This window comes from Ranitomeya variabilis, chromosome 1 (assembly GCF_051348905.1).
Source record: "Ranitomeya variabilis isolate aRanVar5 chromosome 1, aRanVar5.hap1, whole genome shotgun sequence".
Lineage (NCBI taxonomy): Eukaryota > Metazoa > Chordata > Amphibia > Anura > Dendrobatidae > Ranitomeya > Ranitomeya variabilis.
Window position 1 is genome coordinate 994,988,148 of NC_135232.1, and position 22,683 is coordinate 995,010,830.

Consider the following 22,683-nt stretch of genomic DNA (forward strand, 5'->3'; position numbering starts at 1 on the left):
TATATATGAAACGAGGCTGATTTGATATTGTATCCCCCAAAACCTTATCGTTTTTTAAAACGTGCCAGTGTTTTTTCACTATTTTTCGTAAAATGTTTGAATTAGCATTATACTGAGTGATAATTGGAATAAAGCTTAATTCGTCCTTGTCTTTAATATTTGAGTTAAACTCCTGGCGGGATTTAGAAAAGGCATCTTTCCTGGCTGCCCCCCAAAATTCCTCTTTATATCCTTTTTGTAGGAATTTCTCTGTAAGGATTTCAGCCTCCTTATCGAGGTCCAGGAGTTTTGAGCAATTTCTGTGGATTCTCATATATTGGCTTTTGGGAATGTTTAACAGCCATTGAGGGAGGTGACAGCTGTCCAGAGGGATAAAACTATTAGAGTCTGTTGGCTTATGAAAGGTGCGTGTGTGAATAGCACCTTCCTCTATAAAAATATTAAGATCTAGAAAGTTGATTTCACTGTCACTGATATTACTGCTAAAATTTAGATAAAAATCATTATTTAAATCGATTAAAAACTTATTCAATGTTTCCCTACCCCCAGACCATATAAAAACCACATCGTCAATAAAACGTTGCCAGAGGACCAGGTTCGCGCGCAAAACACCTTCAGGGTGAATAAAGGACTCTTCCCATTTTCCAACATATGAATTAGCATAACTTGGCGCGAACCTGGTCCCCATAGCAGTACCCCATTGCTGGGAGTAGTAGTCCTCCTTGTACATAAAATAATTGTGTTAAAATGAATTTCTCCTACGTATCATTGGGGGACACAGGACGAATGGGTGTTATGCTGCTGCCACCAGGAGGACACTAAGTTAAACACACACAAAAGATTAACTCCTCCCCTGCAGTATACACCCACAGGCTGGACAATCCAGAGCCAGTTCTTACTTAGTGTCTCAGGAGGCACTTGGGTCCTCAGGACCCCACCAATTTTTGTTTTTAACGGAAGGGAGCGACAGGCAAATTTTCAGCTCTGATCTCTCCCGCACCAACAACGGGCAAGTACATGGAGCGTCCCTCCTGTATCCTTTCCCGCGACGATGGATGCCAGCCCTGGCTCACTTTCCAGTGTGGCGACGGTTCCCTAGCGTTCCGATCTCCCTCCCTCCCTGTCAGGCGACCACGGGGACTAATCATCCACCTAAGTTTCCTGGAGCCAGGGCACAGCCGGACAGAATGCCATGGCGTCCGTGCAGCCGCCCACTGCATCACCACTGAACATAGCGGATGTTGCACGGCGGCAGAAGCTCTCCACCCTCTCCCTACTAAGGTGAAGGTGGATGGAGCATCGGCCCCATCGCACAAGGTAAGTGCGGGGGCCGACCAGCTGACAGGGGACCGCCCGTTCAGGGATCCATTATCTTCTTTCTAATGCGGCGCTGCAGCCGTGGGGCACGGGCAATCCGGCGCTCTGTTAGGACAGTGACACAGTTTACCGTCCCTGGTCCGGATTCCAACACGGACAATCATACAGCAGGATGGTGGTGGCAATGGCAGCGTTCCGACGCGCATAGCGGAGAATCCACGACACGCCCCCCTCCCTCTCTCTCTCTCTCTCTCTCTCTCTGGGCGCTTCTCGTTCCCGAGAAGCGCTCTTCTCACATCTCGGCGGCCATCTTGGACCAGGAAGTGCGCTGGCGGCTCTGCAGCACCACAGCGCACAGGACTTCAGAATCTCCCTGCCAAGCACCGCAGAACTTGGTGAGACGCACTCAGTAGGATTGTCTCTTCCCCTGCCAGTACGCTCACTTTATGGCAAAGATGTCACAGTCTAGGCAAAAACGGACTGGAAAGACCCACTCTGTTATTTTTGCTGTGTGCACCTCCTGCAAGGTATCTCTGCCCCGAGGTCACACTACCCCGCTGTGCTCCGCCTGCGAAATGTCTGCGGCACAGGATACTCCGGCCTCTGACCCGGAATGTAGTGAGCCTAGTACCCCCGCATGGGCGTCCTCCCTTGCTCGATCTGTGGCATCCTTGGAAAGGACGATACAGTCCCTCCGTGACCCGTCCCTTACCCAGGGCGCTTCCACGGATGATGTAACACGGCCTAAAAACCCCTCTCGGCCTAGAGGCCGTACCGTTTCCAGAAGCCCTCTCTCATCTAGAAAGAAGTCCAGGGTAATATCTCCGGTCCGTGATCAGCCCTCCGGCTCAGAGAGCGAAGTCTCTCGTCACTCATCCCCAGCTCATAGCAGGGAATCCTTTCTGGACGACGCATCCAGCGTGTCCTGTTCCCCAGAGTATCGTCACGACCAAGAGACCCTAGATTCTCTCATAGACTCGGTAAGTCAGACGCTACAGTTAGAGGAGGAAACCCCGTCCAAGGCGGTTCATCCCGTGTCATTCGGGCGAACCACAAAGGCTCATAGATTTTTTCCTACGCATCCTCAATTTAAGGACATTGTCGATCTCCACAGGGTCCGTCCGGATAAACGCTTCTCAGGTCAGAAGGCTATGCAATTGAAGTATCCGTTTGCTCAGGACCTTGCTAAGGAGTGGTCTCAGTCACCCTCCGTGGACCCGCCAGTGTCGCGGCTAGCCACCAAGGCGGTTCTATCCTCCTCCGAGGGCGCGTCCATCAAGCATCCCACTGATAGACAAATTGACCAGATGGCTCGCTCGGCTTTTGAAGCTTCCTCGGCTTCTCTCTTCCCTTCTTTTGCCGCCACATGGGTTGCAAAAACCATGACCCATTGGGCCGAGTCTTTAGCCTCTACAGCTCTACACGCCGACTTACCCCCCGAGGTTTCACACCTGGCCACTCAGATTGCCAGAGCGGGGGACTTTGTAGTTTCCGCATCCTTAGACGCGGCCAACTGTGCCTCACAGGCAGCGGCCAATGCTGTCACGATCCGCAGATCCCTTTGGCTCAGGGACTGGAAAGCGGACTCAGGATCCAAAAAATCTCTCACGTCCCTTCCATACCAGGGCGAACGCCTTTTTGGGGACAAACTAGATAAAATTATCGCAGACTCCACAGGGGGAAAGAGCAAATTCCTTCCCCAGCAACGGACCTTTCGCCCCTTTCGCAACCAACAGGGCCGAGGCCGTTATTTCCGTTTCGGCTCCAATTGGTCCAATTCTCCCTCCGCGCCACCCGGCGCCGGGAGAGGTCAGCGCAAGGACAGAACCTCCCAGCCATCTTACAAACCTTCTCCCTCTTGGAGAGGCAGACCCAGACAACAGGGGTCCAGGGGGCCCAGACCTAACAGGTCTCCACCTCAATGACTCTTGGCAGACGCCAAAGGACACCGACAGAGTTGGCGGCCGCCTACTCTTCTTTCGGGACGCGTGGCTCTCGGTAGTTCCCGACCGATGGGTCCGCGAACTGGTATCCTTCGGTTACAAGATAGAGTTTGTCTCTCTTCCCCCATCTCGTTTCTTCCAGTCCCCTTCTCCCAGAGCAAGGGTCCGTCAGTATTTTCAGGCCATAAGATCGCTATGGGAAGACGGGGTCATCATCCCGGTACCTCAGAACGAGAGGTACCAAGGTTTCTATTCCAATCTTTTCATTGTACCAAAAAAGGACGGCTCAGTACGTCCAATATTGGACCTCAAGCTCCTCAACAAGTACGTCCGTGTACGTCAATTCCGTATGGAGTCCCTCCGCTCGGTAATTGCCTCTCTGGAAGAGGGCGAGTTCCTTGCATCCCTAGATGTTCAAGACGCTTACTTGCACATTCCCATCCTACCGTCTCATCAGCGCTTCCTCCGCTTCGCGGTCCAGGGGCACCATTTTCAGTTTGTCGCCCTACCTTTCGGGCTGGCCACTGCTCCTCGGGTGTTCACCAAGGTCATGGCAGCTGCCGTGGCCATTCTACATGCTCGAGGCATAGTGGTGTTGCCCTACTTGGACGACATCCTCATAAAAGGCCCCTCTTTCCGGTCCTGTTCAGAAGCGGTAGACGTCACTATAAATACCTTTTTGCGCCTGGGCTGGAAAATCAATTTCAAAAAATCTTCCCCAGTCCCGGCCCAAACCATATCCTACCTGGGAATGATCTTAGACTCCTCTCAGGGTCTAGTACTTTTGCCTCCGGAAAAGGTATCCACTCTTCAGAGAGAAGTCCGGAAGCTTACTCAACCTCGCTCTCACTCCCTACGCTTCTCCATGAGGGTACTCGGCAGGATGGTGGCGGCAATGGAGGCAGTGCCCTTTGCGGTTTTTCACCTCCGTCCCTTACAACACGCCATTCTGGCAGTATGGGACAGGAATCCCGCCTCGCTCGACCGCCGTCTCCTTCTCTCTCGCCCAATCAGACAGTCCCTCAGGTGGTGGACCAAGAGGTCCTCCCTGACTCGGGGGAAGTCTTTCCTTCCGGTGCACTGGCTGGTTGTCACAACGGACGCCAGTCTCTTCGGCTGGGGTGCAGTGTTCCAGCGCCACTCGACTCAGGGTCGCTGGTCTCCGCAGGAGTCCCAGCTGCCCATCAATATCCTAGAGATTCGGGCAATCAGACTGGCTCTCCATCATTTTCAGCCGTTCCTCTCCGGCCGTGCGGTCAGAGTCCAGTCCGACAACGCCACTGCGGTAGCCTACATCAACCGCCAAGGGGGCACTCGCAGCAAGGCGGCCATGATCGAGGTGACGCTAATTCTCCGCTGGGCCGAGACACATCATTCCATACTCTCAGCAGTTTTTATCCCAGGCGTGGAAAACTGGGAAGCGGACTTTCTCAGTCGCCACAGCCTCGATCCCGGAGAGTGGTCTCTCCATCCCGCAATCTTTCACCAGATATGCTCTCGATGGGGGACCCCGGACGTGGACCTAATGGCATCTCGCCTCAATTGCCAGGTTCCCGTCTTCATGGCCAGGTCTCACGACCCCTCAGCCTTCGGAGCCGACGCTCTCGTCCTCTCATGGCAGGGTTTCAGACTCCCATACATCTTTCCCCCAATTCCTCTTCTGACAAAGGTGATCAGGAAGATCAAGGCAGAACGGATCCCAGTACTTCTCATCGCTCCGGACTGGCCGCGCAGGACATGGTATGCCGAGATGGTTCAACTGGTCTCAGACGTACCTTGGAGGCTGCCGAGTCGCGCAGACCTCCTGTCTCAAGGGCCCATTTACCACCCGAACTCAGAGGCCCTGTGTTTAACGGTGTGGCCGTTGAGTCCTGGGTACTGAGGCAGAAGGGGTTGCCCCAGACGGTGATATCTACCATGCTCCGCGCACGCAAGCCTTCTTCTATGCGCATCTACCACCGCGCCTGGAAAGTATACTTCGCCTGGTGCAGGAAGCGGGGACGTTTCCCCCTCCGTTTTTCTATCCCTCACATTTTGGAATTCCTCCAATCAGGCGTAGACTTGGGTCTTGCTCTCAGCTCTCTTAAGGGCCAAATTTCTGCTCTCTCGGTTCTTTTTCAGAGAAAGATTGCAAACAGATTGCAGGTCAGGACCTTCATCCAGGGTGTTTCTCATATGGCTCCGCCTTACAAGATGCCCTTGGAACCATGGGACCTGAACCTAGTTCTCTGTGCTCTTCAAGAGCCCCCCTTTGAGCCCTTGCATGAAGTGTCTTTGCTGTTCTTGTCGTGGAAGATTGCCTTCCTCGTGGCTGTCACGTCTATTAGACGTGTCTCTGAGCTGGCAGCTCTGTCGTGCCGACCTCCTTTCCTCGTGTTCCACCAGGACAAGGTGGTTCTGCGGACATGTCCGACTTTTCTTCCGAAGGTCGTTTCCTCCTTCCATCTTAATGAGGAGATTGTCCTTCCCTCACTGTGCCCTGCTCCTTCCCACCGCACGGAAAGGGCGCTCCACACTCTGGACTTAGTGAGGGGTCTTAGACGTTACGTCTCCAGAACTGCGTCTCTCCGTAGGTCAGACGCCTTGTTCGTTCTTCCGATGGGGCCACGGAAGGGACTACCTGCTTCCAAGGCCTCCATTGCCAAGTGGATTCGTTCCGCCATCCAAGAGTCCTACCATGTCAAGGGTCACGCCGCACCTCCGGGGATCAAGGCTCATTCTACCCGGTCAGTCGGCGCGTCCTGGGCCATCCGGCACCAGGCATCGGCAGCGCAGGTCTGCAAGGCTGCTACATGGTCCAGCCTGCATACATTCACGAAGCACTACCATGTGCACTCTCAGGCCTCGGCAGACGCGTCCGTCGGTAGGCGAATCCTACAAGCGGCAGTGTCTCATCTGTAGCTCGTAGGCACGCACAGCATTTATAACTTATTGTTGCCCACCCAGGGACTGCTTTGGGACGTCCCATTCGTCCTGTGTCCCCCAATGATACGTAGGAGAAAAGGAGATTTTTGTGTACTCACCGTAAAATCTTTTTCTCCGAGTCATCATTGGGGGACACAGCACCCTCCCTTTTAGCCTAGTTGGCTCAATTGTTCTTTTCTGTCTGTGTTTTGACTATGACATGTTTTCTGTTTGTTAACTGGCTTACTCCTACTGCTTTGTTACCGAACTGGCTCTGGATTGTCCAGCCTGTGGGTGTATACTGCAGGGGAGGAGTTAATCTTTTGTGTGTGTTTAACTTAGTGTCCTCCTGGTGGCAGCAGCATAACACCCATTCGTCCTGTGTCCCCCAATGATGACTCGGAGAAAAAGATTTTACGGTGAGTACACAAAAATCTCCTTTTCATACATTCCTCTAAAAATACAATCAAAAAGTACACTAGGTGAACCGAAACGTAGCAATCATAAGAATATGCCTAATAAATCAAATAGACACCCTTTTTTTCAGCTAGACCCAAAAAGATCCGCAAAAGAGGGTGCAGGGGTGGGAAACGCGCCAAAAAAAAGAAAAGGTCAATAAGTTCTCAAAACTATACAGGAACAACCATTTTCAATCTAAGTAATCGACCTCTGAATATGGACCAAATATCCCTCTTACAAAAAGGCTTGAAGTACGCCCCTGCAAATAAATTTGATAAATTTGAAGCTTACGTAGGCATAAAACTATTCATGAGAAAATTGGCTATTCGGAGACATTTCCTCAAAAATCCCATTAGTAATAACTCTGATCAATCTCCTAATAACATGTATGTCCATACAGACCTAAGAAAGAAATCTTATTTTCATCCGACCAACGAATATTCAGTACAAATGGACACCTTCCAAAATAACGTAATTCAAGAAATACGTAAAATTAATGAAAAACGATGTAGGAAATTTAAATTCAACCTCACATGGAAAGAAAAACAAGCCCTCTTCTCTCTTCAAAAACAAAATGAACTTGTTATACGTCCAGCAGATAAAGGGGGAGGGGTGGTTATCCTTGACAAGGTAGCATACCACTCGGAAGCCATGCGTCTACTGAGTGACTCCAAAACGTATAAGAAGTTAAATAAAGACCCCACAAACAAATTCAGCAGAGAAATGAAGTCCCTAACAAAAAGGGGGCTGGATAAAGGATTCATTAATGAACATGAATTTAAATTTATTAATGATGGGCCCCCAAGGTTGGCTGTCTTTTACTATTTACTGAAGATTCACAAAGACATCCAAAATCCACCTGGGAGGCCCATTATCTCAGGGATCCAGTGTCTTACATCCAATTTGTCTAAATTTGTTGATTGTCATCTCCAAAAACTGGTAACACATCTTCCAGCCTACCTCAAAGATAGTGCCCATATTTTAAAAATTCTGCAGAATATCAAATGGCAAGAAAACTATATTTTGGGCACTCTTGACATTGCCTCCTTGAACACGATGATCGACCATACTAAAGGGTGTGATGCTGCCAAGTATTTTTTAGACAAATATTCTAATACACCTACGGAACAAATTGTATTTTTAGAGGAATGTATGAAATTCATTTTAACACATAATTATTTTATGTACAAGGAGGACTACTACTCCCAGCAATGGGGTACTGCTATGGGGACCAGGTTCGCGCCAAGTTATGCTAATTTATATGTTGGAAAATGGGAAGAGTCCTTTATTCACCCTGAAGGTGTTTTGCGCGCGAACCTGGTCCTCTGGCAACGTTTTATTGACGATGTGGTTTTTATATGGTCTGGGGGTAGGGAAACATTGAATAAGTTTTTAATCGATTTAAATAATGATTTTTATCTAAATTTTAGCAGTAATATCAGTGACAGTGAAATCAACTTTCTAGATCTTAATATTTTTATAGAGGAAGGTGCTATTCACACACGCACCTTTCATAAGCCAACAGACTCTAATAGTTTTATCCCTCTGGACAGCTGTCACCTCCCTCAATGGCTGTTAAACATTCCCAAAAGCCAATATATGAGAATCCACAGAAATTGCTCAAAACTCCTGGACCTCGATAAGGAGGCTGAAATCCTTACAGAGAAATTCCTACAAAAAGGATATAAAGAGGAATTTTGGGGGGCAGCCAGGAAAGATGCCTTTTCTAAATCCCGCCAGGAGTTTTTTAACTCAAATATTAAAGACAAGGACGAATTAAGCTTTATTCCAATTATCACTCAGTATAATGCTAATTCAAACATTTTACGAAAAATAGTGAAACACTGGCACGTTTTAAAAAACGATAAGGTTTTGGGGGATACAATATCAAATCAGACTCGTTTCATATATAAAAAATGCAGAAATTTAGGCAATCTTATAGCCCCCACTACACAGAATAAATGTGCTTTCAAACAAACCACTTTATCTCGGGATTTTCTAAAAGGTTTTTTTCCATGCCAGAAATGTACTATGTGCAAACAGGTACACACGAGAAAACAAAGTAAGTTTTGCAAGGAGGAGAACGAATTTAACATAAAGGAATTCATTACTTGTTCTACCAAAGGGGTTATATACGCTATAAGATGCCCTTGCAAAAAGGTGTATATAGGACGCACAAAAAGAGCGTTAAAAACAAGGATTAATGAGCATATCCAAAATATAAAGAAGAAATTTACGGGTCATCCCGTCTCAAAGCATTTTGCTGAACACCACAATGGATCCATACACGACACGGAGGTGACAGGTATTGAGAAAATAACCCCACATTGGAGGGGTGGGAATTATATCAAAGCCATGTCAAGAGCGGAGACTAGATGGATTTTCACCCAAAATACTGTCATTCCCAAGGGACTAAACAGTGGGGTGGAACTTTTTGGATTCCAGTGATTAGACTGGGCGGATGGCGGTTATAAGGACATCTATCATGGGGTAGGGCCCATTCCTGAGGAAGGAGACAGACGTCTCGGAAACGCGTAGATCTCTTGTGGTCCCTACTGCCATCCGTAGCGCACTTTCACTCACGTGGGCGGTCACGTTACTCTCACCGGTACGCAGGTCCTTGCACAGCGCTTACTGCACTTCGCGCACTCAGAAGGACAACTACCTGTATGTACGAGTATACACCGCCGTAAGCACGAGTTCAACAGTACGGCTGGCTGCCATCGGCCGAGGCAGCTACTGCATGTGAGCGGAACAAGTTACTATCATCTTCGGTGGAACGTTACCAGCCTCTGCTGGTGAATACAGCCTGCAATCAAGTATTTTCACCCATTGCGGGAGAAGACAGCCTAAAATCAAGCACCTTATATACTACTCTGAACGTCTTTGGGTAAGAACTTCTTTGAACAATTTGTTTATCGTTTAAAAGTTATTCATGACTCACATTTATGGATATATGTGCTAGATGGACATAAATTTATTGCAGGCGGCACCTTAGTGCAGGTTTTTATATATTTTTATTTATTTATTCATTCACTTATTCATACTTTCCTCTTTTGGGTTTTTCACTAGCGCGAATACGGATATTGCATATCCACTTTTTAGACTGAAATCTAAAAAATACCCCACTCCAACTTCCAAAAATATTAAGCTTTGATATTTGAGTCTTTTGGGTTGATTGAGAACATAGGTGTTGATCAATAATAAAAATAATCCTCTAAAATACAACTTGCCTTATAATTCTGCACGCAGTGTATATACAATGTGTATAAAAAAAAATGGTGGGCATGATAAATCGAAGAATGCATTCTGTTGGAACTGTAATGCGCGATGCTTTTTTTTTTTTTTCTTTCCCAAATGGAAGTGCACAGAGGGAAATACAGGCATCTACGCACGAGGCGAGCTTATCCTTAGCCTGACAAGTCTTGATTTTTTTTCAGACTACATTTTTGCCGGAATTTCTAACTGTAAGGCTATGTGCACACATTGCGGATTAGGCTTAGGAATTTCTGGTGCGGATTCTGTCTCTCCTGGCAGAAAACGCACCTGCGTTTTTTTGTGCGGTTCCGCAGCGTTTTTTTGTGCGTTTTTGCTGCGGTTTTCTTGCGGATTTGCTGCGGTTTTTACCCCTGCGGTTTTCTATAATGGAGTGGGTACAAAAACGCTGCAGATTCACAAAAAAGTGACATGCTACTTCTTTTCAACCGCAGCGTTTCCGCAGCGGATTTTCCGCAAAGTGTGCACAGCATTTTTTTTTCTCATTGATTTACATTGTACTGTAAATCACTTGCGGATCTGCAGCGTTTCTGCACCTCAAACGCTGCGGATCCGCAGCAAATCCGCAACGTGTGCACATACCCTAAGGCCATGTTCACACTTCGCGGTTTTTACCGCGGATCCGCGGCGATTTTGATGCTGCGGGTCCGCAGCAGTTTCCATTGCGTTTACATTAACATGTAAACCCTATGGAAACCGCAAACCGCAGTGCACATGCTGCGGGAAAAACCGCGCAGAATCGCAGCGGTTTACAACCCGCAGCATGTCACTTCTTTGTGCAGAATCGCAGCGATTCTGCACCCATAGAAATGCATTAAACCGCTTACTTCCCGCATGGGGCTGTGCCCACGTTGCGGGAAGTAAGCGGATAATGTGCGGGTGGTACCCGGGGTGGAGGAGAGGAGACTCTCCTCCAGGCCCTGGGAACCATATTAGTGTAAAAAAAAAAATTATAAAATAAAAAATCATGTTATACTCACCTCTCAGCGCTGCACGCGGCTGCCCGGTCTCAGTTGCTGTGCGAACAGGACCTGCGGTGACGTCGCGGTCACATGACCGTGATGACGCCGCGGTCACAATGACCATGACGTCACGAAGGTCCTTCTCGCACAGCATCTTTTGAACCAGACCGCCGAGTGCAGCGCCGAGGAGATCGGGACGTCAGAGGGTGAGTATAGCCAATTTTTATTATTTTTAACATTACTATTGATGCTGCATATTGTTGCATATGCAGCATCAATAGTATAGGCGGAAACCCGCAGCAGAAACCGCGGAACAAACCGCGATAAATCTGCAGGGATAACCGCAGCGGGTTTGCCCTGCAGATTTATCAAATCCGCTGCGGGAGAACCTGCAGAGGTCACACGCAAATTGTGAACGTGGCCTAAAACTTAACCTCTCTGTATTGATCATTGAATTAGGAACAATTAGAAAAGTAATCTTATGTCTTTGTTGTAGACGAGAAGAAACAAAATGGAAAGTTTTCATTTAAATCTACATCCAGAACTTGGAATCCAGGAATGGCAGCTAAAGAGAAGTATTGTGTAAGTGGCCAAAAGCTCAGTCTCCTCCTTACCTGCCAAGCCGACTATATAAATACTGTCTATATATTGTCTATTGTTTTCCAGCCTGTTCAGGATCAAGAACTGATTTATCTTCAAGGCCAGTTGCAAAAATTATCCATACGTTATGTATGCATAACAAAGATGCCAGAGTATCAGCACTTGTGCTACGAGGTAATAGAAGGCTAAGGATCATTCTAACTTCAAGAGTTACTAAACTTATTATATTTATTTTTTTGTAGGCCCCTTAATTCTGTGCAGATTGGTGGTCCAGGTCCTGAGACTCCCACCAATTTATTTAAAAGGCGTTTTACAAGCCCGCAGCTCAGGAGGCCAAAGCATACACTCGGAGTACAAATTCAATAGAAAGTCCTAGATTTTCTACTAAATCCGTACTCCAATGTATGCGAGCAGGAAAGGTCTTGTTATAGGTACTTTGGTCTAAATAAATCTACATTCACACCATTTATTTTTTTTTAAAGTCCCCTTATGGACTTGATCTTGATCTCTTGCTCTATATACTGAATCACTGCTGTATTGACTACTGATCTATGAATTGCAGGGGGGTTAAGATGGTGGCCTTTGCCTACCTTGGTATCACATTGCCACCCCACCCAGATGTGCACCAATAATCATGCCATTTAAATATCACTGTCTGTGATTGACCGCAGCAATTGGAGCAAACTCTGGTAACTTCTGATGGGCCAATGGCAGCTTTATATTGCATCCGTTGGGTATGCTATGGGTTCAGCTCCTGAGTAGTGATGAGAGAGTGTACTCGTTGCTCGTGTGACCTCAGAATATTTTACTGTTCGGAGATTTTCATCGCGGCAGCTGAATGATTTACAGCTACTAGCCAGGCTGAGTACATGTGGGGGTTGCTAGGGAATCCCCACATGTACTTATGCTGGCTAGTAGCTCTAAATCTTTCAGCTGCCGCTATGAAAACTAAATCTCCGAGCAGTAAAATACTCTGAGGTCACCCGAGCAACGAGTACACTCTCTCATCACTACTCCTGAGCTTACTTCGTACATGTGGACATGACCTACGCTGTATTGCGACATGTTGGGAAGGGGTTAAAGTTGCACGAGATAGACAGTGGATATAAAAGTCTACACGCCCATGTTAAAATGCCATTTTTATGTTATGAAAAAAAAAAATCATATCGCAAAGAATAATTTCAGAACATTTCCCACCTTTTAAGGTGTACAAATCAGTTGAGAAACAAGCTGAAATCATTTTGAGGGGGCAAATAAAAATAACAAAACAGATAATTAGTGATGTGGTTGCTTTTAGAACTAGTACACAGCTGCCATCATTTACAACAATTCTGACTAACCCCATATAAAGCTTCCCTTCTAGTATTTTCCTCACCTTTTTTGGGGCTTGCTGGTTTTCAGCAGCTGGAACAGGGGCATTAGTCAGTTTGGAGGGAATTATCAACAGTTACACATCAGTCAACTTTGCAACAAATCTTCAGGCTTCTGCTAGAAAGATGAAGAGGAAATTCTGGTTTCAGCACAAACTTAAAGGGCCACTGTCATCCCCCTCCAGCCGTTATAAACTAAAAGAGCCACCTTGTGCAGCAGTAATGCTGCATTCTAACAAGGTGGCTCTTTTAGTTTTAGGTTCAAGCATACCCCAAATAAAGCGTTTTTATACTTGGCCACAATTGCTGTCTCTAGCCAGGTAGGCGGGTCCTCACTCCCCAGCTTGGCCAGCTCCTCTGCCGTCACTCACATCTTCCTGCGCTTTCGGCGCCGCCCCCTCAGCGCTGTTATTGTTTCAAAACTGGCGCCTGCGCTGTGTACTGGTGTCCTGCGCAGACGCAGTAAGCTCTGGCCGTCTGATGTCCCAGCCAGGCTTGCACACTGCGCCTGCGCGGGCATTGCGGCCAGGCACCTTTGGAATCCCAGCCCCGCACTGTGTTATGCATTATGCACAGTGCGGGCGGGGATTCCAAATGTTCCACCTATACAGTATATTCCGTGTAATGGCTGATACCAGAGAACAAGACATCCACAGAACACCAGGATGGATCTGCTGCACAGCAAATAGCTGTAGGACCTGCGATGACGTCACTGCCATGTGATTGCCCTAATCACATGGCAGTGACGTCATCGCAGGGCTTATGTGAGGGCTTATTTTTTTGTGGGACAAGTCGTACTTTTGAATGACATCATTGGTTTTAGCATGTTGTGTACTAGAAAAAAATTCCAAGTGTGGTGAAATTGCAAAAAAAAGTGCAATTCTAGACTTTTTTTTTGGTTTGGCTTTTTTGCTAGGTTCACTAAATGCTAAAACTGAGCTGCCATTATGATTCTCCAGGTCAGTACAAGTTCATAGACACCAAACATGTCTAGGTTCTTTTTTATCTAAGTGGTAAAAAAAATTCCAAACTTTGTTAAAAAGAAAAAATGCGCCATTTTCCGATACTTGTAGCGTCTCCATTTTTCATTACCTGGGGTCGGGTGAGGGCTTATTTTTTGCGAGCTGAGCTGATGGTTTTAATGATTCCAGTTCGGTGCAGATACGTTATTTTGATCACCTATTACTGCATTTTAATGCAATGTCGTGGCGACCAAAAAAACTTAATTCTGGAGTTTTAAATTTTTTCCTTGCTATGCGGTTTAGCGATCAGATTAATCCTTTTTTTCCTTGATAGGGCGATTTCTGAACGCGGCAATACCAAATATGAGTATGTTTGAATTTATTTTTATTGTTGTTTTTTTGTTTTGTTTTATGGGGCGAAAGGGGGGTGACTTTAAACTTTTTATATTCTTTTTTTCATTTTTTTTTTTTTATTTTTTTACTCTTGCCATGCTTCAATAGCCTCCATGGGATGCTGGAAGCTGGCACAACTCTATCGCCCCTGCTACATAGAGGTGATGCACAGATCACCTCTATGCAGCAGAATTACAGCATTGCTATGAGCGCCGACCACAGGGTGGCGCTCACAGCAATCCGGCATCAACAACCATAGAGGTCTCAAGGAGACCTCTGGTTGTCATGCTGATGCATCGCTGACCCCCGATTCACCTGCTGCTATTAACTAGTTAAATGCTGCTGTCAGCGTTTGACAGCGGCATTTAACTAGTTAATAGCGGCGGGTGAATCGCGATTCCACCCGCCACTATTGCGGGCACTGAGCCTGCATCAAAGCGGGGGTTCTGACCTCGGACGTACTATACCATCTGAGGTCAGAAAAGGGTTAAGGGTGTGCATATTTATGCAACTGCGTTATTTTAGTTCCCTTTTCCTCCTGAAAAGATTTGTTTAGCAATTGAATTGTACAGATTATGGATGACGTTAAGGTGAAAAAAATAAATAAATTCTAAAATGATTCCTTAGTATGATTTTTTTTTTTTTTTTTTTCTTGCATGACAAAAACATGGTGTAGACTTTATATCCTCTGTAGCATGTAAAAAACTTTATATTGGACCTTTGAAAAATGAAACTAAAACAATATCTGTCATTTCTATAGACTATGGCACAACGGACGCGGTTCAGTTAGTTGTCGTTAAAGGTTATAAACGTGCTAATTATTTTGTGTTTAATTGGTAGGAACTGCGATTGAAGCATTATGAGCCGTCCGTTGTCGTTGTACAAGAAAGAGAGGCATCCGCTTCTGAAAGGCCTAATCCATTTGTTTCCAATGACTGTATTTACAAATTTTCCATGCCTGTAATAAATCCTGCAAAGACCACCAGACTGATAAGACAAGATGGATTTGATCGGAACCATGCAGATTCCAATAAAAAACATGTACTGAAAGAAAAATCTACAAAGGCAGACCATGGGAGAATGGAGACAAATTACAGCGTCTGTGCAGCTCCTGCACTGAGAAAAGAGATGTCACTTATGTTCCCAGGTTTTTGCAGGTCTTCCTTAGAAGGACTGAACAATAAATTGCCCTCTGACATTAAAATGGAAGAAACGCCTGATCTTGGCAGTGATCTAAGCAGCAAAGCCTCATTTCCAAAGTTTTGTGTGGGGAAATCAGAAATTGGAACTATAAAGAAGCATGGCAGGATTGAGCAAGCTTGTAAAAAGCTGAAGTTCGTGGCATGTGTTCCAAAGGTTCCGAGTGTTGGATCAGTTGCGAGTACGTCTGCTATGGCTGACAACTCTGCCAATACAGTCAGCAGTGTGGGTAATGCAGAAGGTACGGCTCCTCGCTACCTAAATTCCCCTCACTAAAACCTAATTCCTGAAGTATCTCGCTGCAGTAGGAAAGTTTTAATGCGGAATTATTCTGATCGTAGATTCAAATTGGCTCACTTGGGTTTAGATATTGCCGATTATTGGAAAATCTTAGATGATTTTTATTCTCGTTATTTTTTTGATTGTTAGGTTTTTTAGTATTAGGGCAGAAATTAGTGTTTGGTCAGCGAAGATTAATTAGAATAATTAAGATCTTATTTCTGTGATTACCTTGTCATAATGTTTTCATCTTTTTTTTTTTTTTTTTTTTTTTTCACTTTTCTAGAGAGCATGTCTGTAATTTCTTCCTCTTCAGACGAATTTTACGATGCAAGTTGTAATATAGATCAAGATGTGGCGGAGCCCTGTGAACAGAGCAGCAATCGTAACTCTGCAGGCGCTGAGGAATCGTAATCTGTACAAAGGAGTCGGCATTAATGTTATAATATAGTTACGTAAATTAAAAAAAGACCAAGGTCAATCAAGTGCAAGCCTTCTAATAGGGTACATCGCAGTCTTGTTGGGGTGGATGGACACAGGCCATAGATACGTGTTTCCAAAAGCTGTAAAATCTGAAGATCTTGTTATAGAAATGTAGTTTGTAATAAACACATCTAAAGAAACAGGCTTCATCTCTGATACTGTAACCTCTCCTGCCGGCACGTCTGGAGAGTTATGACATGATCTAGTAATCACAAGGTTTTTCTCTGTATGGTGGAATTCCCATACATCACTGGATGGTTTGTCTTGTCACTGTGCTCTCTGGCCTCAAGCATCGAGGCCACTAAAACACTAAAGTTGACTTTACTTGAGTGGGCTCACAGCGCTGGCCCGTTCATGCCCTTCCACTATTTTGAGAGTTCTACAAAGCTGCATATTCTCAGGTGGCTTTTTTTTTTTTTTTCCTCTGTTTTCCTGGACGAGCTGAATTCTGATGTAATCGCTCATCAAACACAGAGGGTAGTTTGAGGTCAAAAGGATCACGTCGTTTTTTTTTGTGTCGTCACCAATCCGTAACTTGTATGTTGTAAGTGCATTAAAATACTTACCTGTTGCCTTCTGCTGTTTACTGCCCCGGTTCTCTCCTGCATCACGTGGTTGCAGTTGTGACCTGCTGGCTCACACAGCATTTATGAATGGGCCAGAGATCACTTTCTCAATGTAGGTCTAAGACGCAGTAGGCATCGCTTTAGCCTTAGGCTACTTTCACACTAGCGTCAGGCTCGGCCCGTCGCAGTGCGTCGGGCCGAGGTTACCGATGCTAGTGTTGTATACGCCGCACAACGGGGGCAGCGGATGCATTTTTCCAGCGCATCCGCTGCCCCGTTGTGAAGTGCGGGGAGGCGGGGGCGGTGTTCCGGCCGCGCATGCACGGTCGGAAAAAGCAGACCGTCGGCAGCAAAAAAAACGTTACATGTAACGTTTTTTGCAGCCGACGGTCCGCCACAACACGGCGCAACCGTCGCAAGACGGTTGCGACGTGTCAATTCGTCGCAATGCATCGTTAATGTTAGTCTATGGACAAAAAAACATCCTGCAAGCACTTTTGCAGGATGCGTTTTTTGACCAAAATGACGCATTGCGACGGAGGACAAAACGCTAGTGTGAAAGTAGCCTAACACTGAGAATGTGATCTCTGGTCCATTCATAAACTGTGAGCCGGCAGGTCCCAACTGCAGCCACGTGATGCAGGAGAGAGTCGGAGCAGCGATGGGAGGGAGCGGCGGGTATTTCAATGCACTTGGTGAATACATGATAAAATTAGTGACAGAAGAGAAACTAAAAAAAAAAAGCCTGGGAGCTCCTATTTAATAAAGTATTGTTGCATTGGCTGTCTTCTTGTCAGCGTCTGCTAGGGAGGAAATGTTCGATACCAGACTGTCACTATATTTTTATTTTTTTTCTCTTATTAATCAAGCAGACTATTATTGAAGCAGCTGATAATAAAAACTTCATACCAATGCAAAAGTTACATTAGTAATATTTCTTAATCACCAAAACAATATTGATTCACACACCCACTGTTAATGAAACTGAACTCTCCCACCCCAAAGGCCCATGCCACTTTTCATGGACTAATCTGAACTGTGAATCCAAACTATATACATTATCCAAGTGTGTGTGTGTGTATGTATGTATGTATATATATATATATATATATATATATATATATATATATATATATATCTATATCTATATATCTCTATATATATCTCGATCTATATACAGTTAAGTCCATATATATTTGGACAGACAACATTTTTCTAATTTTGGCTATAGACATTACCACAATGAATTTTAAACAAAACAATTCAGATGCAGTTGAAGTTCAGACTTTCAGCTTTCATTTGAGGGTATCCACATTAAAATTGGATGAAGGGTTTAGGAGTTTCAGCTCCTTAACATGTGCCACCCTGTTTTTAAAGGGACCAAAAGTAATTGGACAGATTAAATAATTTTAAATAAAATGTTAATTTCTAGTACTTAGTTGAAAACCCTTTGTTGGCAATGACTGCCTGAAGTCTTGAACTCATGGACATCACCAGACACTGTGTTTCCTCCTTTTTGATGCTCTGCCAGGCCTTCACTGCGGTGGTTTTCAGTTGCTGTTTGTTTGTGGGCCTTTCTGTCTGAGGTTTAGTCTTTAACAAGTGAAATGCATGCTCAATTGGGTTGAGATCAGGTGACTGACTTGGCCATTCAAGAATATTCCACTTCTTTGCTTTAATAAACTCCTGGGTTGCTTTGGCTTTATGTTTTGGGTCATTGTCCATCTGTAGTATGAACTGACGACCAATCAGTTTGGCTGCATTTGGCTGGATCTGAGCACACAGTATGTCTCTAAATACCCTAGAATTCATTCGGCTGCTTCTGTCCTGTCACATCATCAATAAACACTAGTGACCCAGTGCCACTGGCAGCCATGCATGCCCAAGCCATCACACTGCCTCCGCCGTGTTTTACAGATGATGTGGTATGCTTTGGATCATGAGCTGTACCACGCCTTCGCCATACTTTTCTCTTTCCATCATTCTGGTAGTGGTTGATCTTGATTTCATCTGTCCAAAGAATGTTCTTCCAGAACTGTGCTGGCTTTTTTAGATGTTTTTTAGCAAAGTCCAGTCTAGCCTTTTTCTTCTTGATGCTTATGAGTGGCTTGCACCGTGCAGTGAACCCTCTGTATTTACTTTCATGTAGTCTTCTCTTTATGGTAGATTTGGATATTGATACGCCGACCTCCTGGAGAGTGTTGGTCACTTGGTTGGCTGTTGTGAAGGGGTTTCTCGTCACCATGGAGATTATTCTGCGATCATCAACCACTGTTGTCTTCCGTGGGCGCCCAGGTCTTTTTGCATTGATGAGTTCACCAGTGCTTTCTTTCTTTCTCAGGATGTACCAAACTAGATTTTGCCACTCCTAATATTGTAGCAATTTCTCGGATGGGATTTTTCTGGTTTCGCAGCTTAAGGATGGTTTGTTTCACCTGCATGGAGAGCTCCTTTGACCGCATGTTTACTTCACAGCAAAACCTTCCAAATGCAATCACCACATCTCAAATCAACTCCAGGCCATTTATCTGCTTAATTGAGAATGACATAACGAAGGGATTGCCCACACCTGTCCAAGAAAGCCTTGGAGTCAATTGTCCAATTACCGTATTTTCTGGTGTATAAGACGACTGGGCGTATAAGACGACCCCCAACTTTTCCATATAAAATATGGAATTTGGGATATGCCCGCCGTATAAGACGGGGGTCATCTTATACGCCCAGTCATCTTATACAGCGTGTGGTTCCCAGGGTCTGAAGGAGAGGAGACTCTCCTTCAGGCCCTGGGATCCATATTCATGTTAAAAATAAAAATAAAAAATATGGATATACTCACCCCTCCGAGAAGCCTGGCTCTCACCGGTGTAAGCGTCTGCCTCCGTTCCTAAGAATTGCAGCATGAAGGACCCTCGATGATGTCACGGTCAGGTGACTGGCCTGTGATTGGTCCGTGACCGTTCATGTGACCAGTCACCTGACCGTGACGTCATCGAGGGTCCTTCATGCTGCAATTCTTAGGAACGGAGGCAGACGCTTACAGCAGTGACAGCCAGGCTTCTCGGAGGGGTGAGTATATCCATATTTTTTATTTTTATTCTTTATTTTTAACATGAATATGGATCCCAGGGCCTGAAGGAGAGTCTCCTCTCCTTCAGACCCTGGGAACATCCAGGATCGCTCCCTGCACACGCCGTACCCGGCGTATAAGACGACCCCCGACTTTTGGGACAATTTTTAGGGGTTAAAAAGTCGTCTTATATGCCGGAAAATACGGTACTTTTGGTCCCTTTAAAAACAGGGTGGCACATGTTAAGGAGCTGAAACTGCTAAACCTTTCATCCAATTTTAATGTGGATACCCTCAAATGAAAGCTGAAAGTCTGAACTTCAACTTCATCTGAATTGTTTTGTTTAAAATTCATTTTGTTAATGTCTGTAACCAAAATGAGAAAAATGTCTGTCCAAATATATATGGACCTAACTGTGTATGTATATATATATATATCTATCTATCTATCTATCTATATCTATCTATATATATCTACATATATATATATATATATCTATATGGCTTGAGAAAGGCTCAGTTGAGAGCTGAAACGTTGCATGAGATGTGGGCTCAATAAAGACCTGCAAATTATCCTAAAGAATATGGAGTGCTGTCTGCTTTTGTGATTTATATCTCTCTCCCTCTCTCTCTCCCCCTGTCTCCCTCAGCTTTAGGTTGTGGATGGTGCTTTGCAGGTCAGTCATTTGTCAAATTTCTCTGTATCTGTCTCCTATTGAACATCTGTATCATTTGTTGCAAATAAACCGTTTATTGCAAGGTATGTTACTCCATTAACCATCTGCACCAGCGTTATTACTACAGATGGACTTTCTTCTGTATGATAATATTTTATCACTATCCACCAAAGTATATGGTATGTACACACAAAGCAGACCACCTCAGTCTGCTGGCTCATGACGTGGGGGCTGCCTGGCTCACTTATTAGCTAAATCTGCCCTCATCTTTGTCTCCGCTGTAAAGCCTCATTCACACGTCAGATTTTCATGTTTATGTGCTGTCTGGGGGTTTTTTTTTGGCTCAGATAGAACTATCAAGTAGTCCTTGCAAATTTGTGGAGACATGTCTGATATTGATCCGAGTGTAGGGTCTAACTTGCCAATTGTGAATTTCTGACCAAACTCTGAAGAAAATCACTGGTGAAATTTTTTTTTTTTTTATCACACGCCAAAAACAAACTGATGTCTGAATGAGGCCTATCTGTCAGGTGGCTTCGCTTTGGTATTAAACTTGGCCTGCCAGCCAGCACTTAATCTTTTGGCTAGAGGGTTTGGAAGGGGGAGCTCTCTGTGCAGAACTGTCCCTGGGATTAGAGCTTCTGTGCCTTGCCTGTCCAGGTGATGCAATTATCACCTGTGCAATACTAAGGAAATCCTGAAAACATGACCTGTTGGTGGCTCTTGAGGACTGGAGTTGGGGAACACTGGCTTAGAGCATTGTCTAACAAGCAGGGTCGTAACTACCGCGGTCGCCATTGCGACCGGGCCCCGCAGGTCAGGGGCCCAGGGCCGGCCCCTGACCTGCGGAGCCGGACTGGCCATCGGGCACTTCTGGCAAATGCCAGAAGAGCCGGTGCCAGTAGTGGGCCGCCCGCTGTACTGTTCCCCCCGCCCCCCGCCAGTGTCGCCGCCGCCGCATTTAACTATACCGGCCTCTATGACACTGGTATAGTTCAATGCAATGATGTCGGAGAGAGCGTCACCTGACGCTCCCTCTCCTATCATTCCCCGCTCTGCCTCTGACAGTACACTGCGGGTGCGCAATGACGTCATATCATCGCGCACCTGCAGTGTCCTGCGCAGACTGCAGCCACCGAGACAGGAGCAGGGACGAGCAGCGCGGGCAAAAGGAAAGGTGAGGAGTGTTTTTTTTTTTTTTTTTTTTTCTTTTTAACCGGACTGTGGGGCCATTATCGGGGGTGGTGGGATGAGATGTGGGCTGTGCTCTATATACCCCTGTGCGGGCTGTGCTCTATATACCCCTGTGCGGGCTGTGCTCTATATACCCCTGTGCGGGCTGTGCTCTATATACCCCTGTGCGGGCTGTGTTCTATATACCACTGTGCGGGCTGTGCTGGATATACCACTGTGCGGGCTGTGCTGGATATACCACTGTGCGGGCTGTCCTGGATATACCACTGTGCGGGCTGTGCTGGATATACCACTGTGCGGGCTGTGCTGGATATACCACTGTGCGGGCTGTCCTGGATATACCACTGTGTGGGCTGTGCTCTATATACCACTGTGCGGGCTGTGCTCTATATACCACTGTGCGGGCTGTGCTGTATATACCACTGTGCGGGCTGTGCTGTATATACCACTGTGCGGGCTGTGCTGTATATACCACTGTGCGGGCTGTGCTGGATATACCACTGTGCGGGCTGTGCTGGATATACCACTGTGCGGGCTGTGCTGGATATACCACTGTGCGGGCTGTGCTGGATATACCACTGTGCGGGCTGTGCTGGATATACCACTGTGCGGGCTGTGCTGGATATACCACTGTGCGGGCTGTGCTGGATATACCACTGTGCGGGCTGTGCTCTATATACCACTGTGCGGGCTGTGCTCTATATACCACTGTGCGGGCTGTGCTCTATATACCACTGTGCGGGCTGTGCTCTATATACCACTGTGCGGGCTGTGCTCTGTATACCACTGTGCGGGCTGTGCTGGATATACCACTGTCCGGGCTGTCCTGGATATACCACTGTGCGGGCTGTGCTCTATATACCACTGTGCGGGCTGTGCTGGATATACCACTGTGCGGGCTGTGCTGGATATACCACTGTGCGGGCTGTGCTCGATATACCACTGTGCGGGCTGTGCTCTATATACCACTGTGCGGGCTGTGCTCTATATACCACTGTGCGGGCTGTGCTCTATACAGGTCCTTCTCAAAAA

The 22,683-nt window shown here is 46.1% G+C and overlaps 1 protein-coding gene across 1 annotated transcript in view; it reads left to right on the plus strand.

The window, feature by feature from the left end:
• LOC143792957 (uncharacterized) overlaps positions 1–16,288 on the plus strand; it is a 34,283-nt gene extending 17,995 nt beyond the window's left edge. The window contains exons 6-9 of the mRNA XM_077279473.1: positions 11,358–11,443; positions 11,528–11,635; positions 15,027–15,627; positions 15,952–16,288. Coding sequence (XP_077135588.1) covers positions 11,358–11,443; positions 11,528–11,635; positions 15,027–15,627; positions 15,952–16,079 — 923 coding nt within the window. The 3' untranslated portion in view covers positions 16,080–16,288. The remainder of the gene's footprint in view (positions 1–11,357; positions 11,444–11,527; positions 11,636–15,026; positions 15,628–15,951) is intronic.
• The last annotated feature ends 6,395 nt before the right edge of the window (positions 16,289–22,683 follow it).